Source organism: Pygoscelis adeliae, unplaced genomic scaffold (genome assembly GCF_000699105.1).
Source record: "Pygoscelis adeliae isolate BGI_AS28 unplaced genomic scaffold, ASM69910v1 Scaffold358, whole genome shotgun sequence".
Lineage (NCBI taxonomy): Eukaryota > Metazoa > Chordata > Aves > Sphenisciformes > Spheniscidae > Pygoscelis > Pygoscelis adeliae.
Window position 1 is genome coordinate 1878636 of NW_008825429.1, and position 5552 is coordinate 1884187.

General features: G+C 48.7%; 1 protein-coding gene across 1 annotated transcript in view; it reads left to right on the forward strand.

Moving 5' to 3' along the window:
- Nucleotides 1–4576, forward strand: part of LOC103922608 (T-box-containing protein TBX6L) — a 10906-nt gene extending 6330 nt beyond the window's left edge. The window contains exons 4-9 of the mRNA XM_009330767.1: nt 10–174; nt 516–662; nt 1168–1238; nt 2452–2543; nt 3300–3492; nt 4150–4576. Coding sequence (XP_009329042.1) covers nt 10–174; nt 516–662; nt 1168–1238; nt 2452–2543; nt 3300–3492; nt 4150–4576 — 1095 coding nt within the window. The remainder of the gene's footprint in view (nt 1–9; nt 175–515; nt 663–1167; nt 1239–2451; nt 2544–3299; nt 3493–4149) is intronic.
- Nucleotides 4577–5552: the final 976 nt, after the last annotated feature.

Genomic DNA, 5552 nt, shown 5'->3' on the forward strand with positions numbered 1-5552 from the left:
TCTTTCCCTTGGAATAAAGATCAGTGGGAAGTTGCTGGAAAAGCAGAGCCCCAGCTCCCTTGCCGCACCTACGTCCACCCAGATTCCCCAGCTCCTGGCAGCCACTGGATGAAGGAACCTGTCTCCTTCCAAAAACTGAAGCTCACCAACAACACTCTGGATCAACATGGGCATGTAGGTTGTAGCTGGCCTTTGTGCTGTGCTCTCTTGGAATTCATTGCAGATGGACGTTAAGGGAAATAAGTGAGATTTGTGAGAAATTAGATCATGTGGAAATTAAAACATATCCAGTGCCCTCTCTCCCTTCCTCAGCCCAGCCCTTGTGCCCTCTTAACTACCTGTGGGGGAAGGCTTTAGTCTGTACTGTCACTATAGAGGCATGGTGGAGACACCAGTCCCAGGCGGGCATCCCTGGTTTGAAATGGATGTCCTGGGAGTCTCCACAGGAAACTTTGCACAGTGTGTTGGCAGTGGTTGCACGTGGAAACTTTCTCCTTTGTCTGTCTCTGTGCCAGATCATCCTCCACTCCATGCACCGTTACAAGCCTCGCTTCCACATTGTGCAGGCAGATGACCTCTTCAGTGTCCGCTGGAGCATCTTCCAAGTCTTCAGCTTCCCTGAGACTGTCTTCACTTCTGTTACTGCCTACCAGAATGAGCAGGTACAGTGTGCAAGTATTGCCCTTGGACACGTTGCTAAATACTCTGTCTTCAGAAATCTTGTAGAGGAAGGTGTCTCCTTCCAAGCTAGTCACCCTGGGCGCCTGTGATGGACAATGGAAAGAAATAGGCACATTATGATTCCTATGGAAAACATCTGCTCTGGGGTAAGATGGATCATGCACCTTAATTGTATTAAGTGTGCTGTCAGTGATTAACAGAACACTAAATGCAGTAAAAAGTATGAGGAAAAGTCCAGATATAGATACTGACCCTATATATTTCTCTAGTCAGATGAATCCCACCCAAATTCATGCTGACCCTGGCAAAGTCACTTCTCTCTGTCTGTCTGTTCCTAATCAATAATGGGAGCTGCTGGGAGAGCTCAGATACTGTGGCAAGGGCATGCCCAAAACCCTCAGACAAGCTGTTGTGGTAAATACTGAGGTGAAGGTCTTGAAACAGTAAAGTCACCATGATACTGAATCTTGTTCCTTTTATTTTAAGATTACAAAGCTCAAGATTGACAACAATCCATTTGCTAAAGGTTTCCGCGAGCATGGGAAGAACACTCGAAGGTAAAGTGTTTTTTCATCTTAATTTATTTATAACTGGAGTTCACTTGTGAATGTTACCTAAGGCCATTGAGCAAAACTACACCAGCTAGCTCTGCAGAGCCTGCTGCATTGTGCACGCTGCATTTGCCTGTATCTCGGAATGATGTCCCCCTGTGCAGCCTCCTCCCAAGAGGAGTCGGGGGTGGGAGAAGATACAGAATTTCCTACAGAAATGTGGGAGGTGTGACAAATTTGAGGCCTGCATTCACTTGCAAGTTGGAGCTAGACTGGAGTCCGACATGCGAACAGCAGTGATAACAGGAGTCCACAGTAGATCATTGTGTCTCTTTGAGATCAGCTTGATTCTGACATTTGGAGGTTCCCTCATCTCCTTTCCCTGTGTGTGTAAAAGCATCTCTTCCAACAGGAGATTTTTGTCTGCAAGAGGGAAGATGGATGCCAATACCAGTGAGATCTTCTGTCTGGTCTGAGGGCAGCCAGTGGATGAAAAAAAAAAAAAAAAAAAGCTTAAATGCAACCATAGATTGGCAATAGAGAAGGAAAAAATGTTTTTTTCCAAGCACAAAATGTTATGAAAACATCTGAGATTTTGTTTTGTGTTATTTTATGCCTGAAAAAAATCTCATTTCCTGGTGAAAAAGGCCAAAACTGACTCTTTTTTACTTAAACTTTGAAAATGTCATGGATTTTCTTTCTCCTCCTAATAGGATCATTTCTGACTAAGCTTAGACTCATTTTCCATTTAGAAAGCAAGCTGCTTACAAGCAAAAGACCCACCCTACTATGCCCGTACCTGTGTGTATAGTATTATAAGTATATATAGTTTATAGATTGTAGTATCACCCAACATTGGACTACACTTACAAACTCAGTGCCAAAACCCCCGGTGCTGAGTTTCCATGTTGGTTGTGCCTTTTGTACAAACATGAAGCGGGCACTCCCTTCACCGATTTATCCCCAGGATCCTGTGGGCCAAGGGCTCTCGCTGGAGGCGCACGCTGATGGCAGCGGCATGGCTGACCCTGTAATTCGACTATGCAAGAGTATTCCCCACGGGCCCATCAGGGTGCTTTGCTAGGAGAGGTGTGAGTCACAGAATGCAGAGAGGTTCATCCCATCTTTTTGTCTTCCAGGCTTGCCCAGCATCCCTCGCATATTTATCTAGGCAAAAAGGTTACATACAAGCTACCCCCATGTCTTGTTTCTTTCCCAGGGAAGGACGAGCCAAATGCCAGAAGCCTAGTCCAGCTAAGGGCCAGAAGAGGAAGCTGCCTGAGGAAAAGGAGTCCGGTGCTGAGGAACGTGGTAATATTGATCTCAACAAACCCAGAGAATGGTTTCGAAACAGTGCCCGGGCCACAGGAAGGAAGAGAAACAGCGACGTAGCTCTGCTGTGTCTCCTGCCCGGGGAGAGTGGGCTGGGTAGAGTCCCTAAAGGGTGCTGTGTCTCTGATGGCTTTCAGTCTCTGACTCCTTCTGGCAATGATCCACAGGACCCTGCTCGCAAGTCGGTTGTCATTACTGACTACTCATCAACTCTCTCACCAGCCTCCCAGCCTAGCCACGCTTTGTGACCGCGTGTGATCGTAGGCTGTGCTTTCGTAATGTTTTCTCTTCAATACCGATATGAGCTTGCAGTATCACCCGTTGCTTTCTTCTTCGTTCTCGTCGGTGCAGTTGTGCCACCAATGCTGTTTGTGCAGCTGGGTTGTGGTGCAGATGGGGGAACTGATACCATTAAAAAAAAAAAAAAAGAAAAACCTTTACTGTTGCTGTTAGGTTGTTTTTAAACTTGATCATTCCTTGCTCCAGTTCATGGTGCTGCTTGCAGTAGCACAACTAAGGAGAGAGACAGGGCAGGACCGAACACCACAGCGTAAGGGCAGAAAAAAGCTGCAAAGGGCTAGTCCCTTAAGGCAGTATGACTGCAGAAGAGGTATTAGTGTGTTTCCTTCCACCATCCTGCGATTAATGCAGCTGCCAACAGACCATTGTGAGCTCTGGCTCTCTCTTCCCCCTTCTCATTTTTTTCCATTCTTTCTTTTCCCTGCTGTGAGTCAGATTTTGAGAAAGATGAGAACGCAGATGTGAAGGAAGAGAGTAACCCCATCGTGGTCAGCAGCGGATACCCCTTCTGGGTCTCGGAGCAGAATGGCAGCCATGCCTTTCCTGCAGCATCGCCCGTGCCAGCTGACCAGAGGGAGGGTCTGGCCAGAGAGCAGCAAGTGCCTACGCCGTCCTACCAGACATATCGGTGAGTCCCACCTCCCGGTGCTCATGTCCAAAACCACCCTTTAACTGATGGGATTCCTCCTCTTCTACTGGGTATTTCCTAAGAAAAACAGCCAGTGGGAGTGAGGAAGGATGCCTTTCTGTTGGACAGCATACCTGGGTGATAGGTGCTAGATTAGCATGGAGATAGCTCCACAACAAAGCCTTTCTGTGTTACTTCAAACCCACTGATTCTGCGCGTACTCATGTCTTAGTAGTGCTCTTTATTTCCCTGTCCTGAAATGCTCTCCCAGCCAGCTCTCTGTACTGCAGAACTTGCCTGTCCTTTGAAGGAAGCATGTTGGAGGAGTGGCAGAACTCCAGTGATTTTTTTTTTTCTTTTTCCCCCCCCTTCTTCTTATTGTTGCAAATTCAGGCATGAGTTATAGTGAGCCCAGACTAGAACTGAGACAGAACTAGAGAAGTCTGGGCTTACCTTCTCTGGCATTTAGTTTTTCTGTGTGAGTGACAGTGAAGCTTGGACTAAAATCCACACTAACAGTAAGATGAAGCAGTAGACAAGGGGAAGAGGGCATGCTTAGAGCTTGTGCTGCCTTTCCCCAGGGGATCTGTGTGGGTTTTCAGTGGTTTTCTGCTGCAGTAGGTTTGACTCGCTCTTCTCTCTGCTCTTGGGGCTCAGGTTCCACGAAGCCGGGGACAGCCAGCAGCTTCCCACCCGTGATGCCGCAACCTTGAACGATTTCCGGGCAAGGTGCCACCCCTTGGATCTCGCCACGGTACCCGAGCACGACTCCAAACAGCTCCCAGAGGGCTTCACCAACCTGCCTCCACTCCCCCCGCCTCTGCCTCCTCCCCAGGACTACACAGGAGTTGTGAACATGGCTCTAGACTCTGTCGGGAAAGCCGGGGCCCGAGCGCCCATGTACAGTCCCTATGGCACTGAGCAAGGCCTCAGCCAGTGGATGGTGCCTTCCCACAGCCAGTACAGGGCAATGAGCTACTCTGCCTTCTCCACAGAGTACAATACACAGGGGGCTCCAGGACATGCCCATGGGACCATGGCAGAGTGGAGCCAGTACCCTCTGTTCCCCTATGCCTGCTGGTGAACGGGGAAGACCCTTCCCAATGAAAAAACTAAAAGAAAATTGTAAATGAGATCAAATTTGCTCTGGGGTGTGGACCTTTTGAAGCCTTGCCTGCAGTAGGCAAAGAGGTATTGCTGCAAGCGGTAGCATGGGACACCTTCACTTCCTTGTCTCCTTGCACAACAACCCTCACCGTATTTCACAAGCAATGGCTAAACGTGTGGCTGCCCTGGCCATGACAGTGTGGGTCTGGCTGAATCAATGTATTCTGCAGTGGTTTTTTTTCCCAGTGGGAGTAGGAAACCACAGGAGCTGTGAGAGCAGTATTTAAAGAGCTGCCAAACTCTCAGTCCCAGGCTGTTTGCATCTCGCATTTGGCAGTTTCCAAAATCCCTTCCTCCCAGGACTTGCGTGCAAGGAGATAGGGGCTGAGGAGTTTCAGTAAGCCGTCCAGGTGGCCAAGAAGATGTAGACAATTGTTGCAAAGATGAGCAAAACAAGCAATCCCAGTGCCCCCTTGAGCAGGATTAGTATAGTCAAACTAAAGCTAGAGTCTTGCCTTTCTTCCAGCAGCGTACAAGAGTAAAATACACAGCAACGTGTGTGTGTCTGGAGCGCAGCAGTGGGTCATGCAGGCAGGGAAGAGTTTGTCCCGTGCAGGAGAAGCGGCAGCAAGGCTGTGTGTTGTGTCTGCGTGTCCCCCGTGCCCATCCCTCTTCTGTCACCCCTAGATTCGAGGTTAGTGAAACACTATTCTTTCTGCCGGTGGTGGAGGGAGGTTGTTCACAGAATGTGGGGGGCTGCTTTGGGGGTTTCCAAAAGCCTGTGGTTGTCAGAAACAGGGCCACGAACAGCAGTGCTGGCTGCATCACTCCAACCTCTTCCTTTCAAGGGAAAGGAAATCTTTCACTGTGAACTTCTTCCTTCTTCCCTCGCCTGCCACCCCTGGAGGATATAATTTATAGCTGTGGTTACTGTGCTCGGCTCTGAGCAAGCT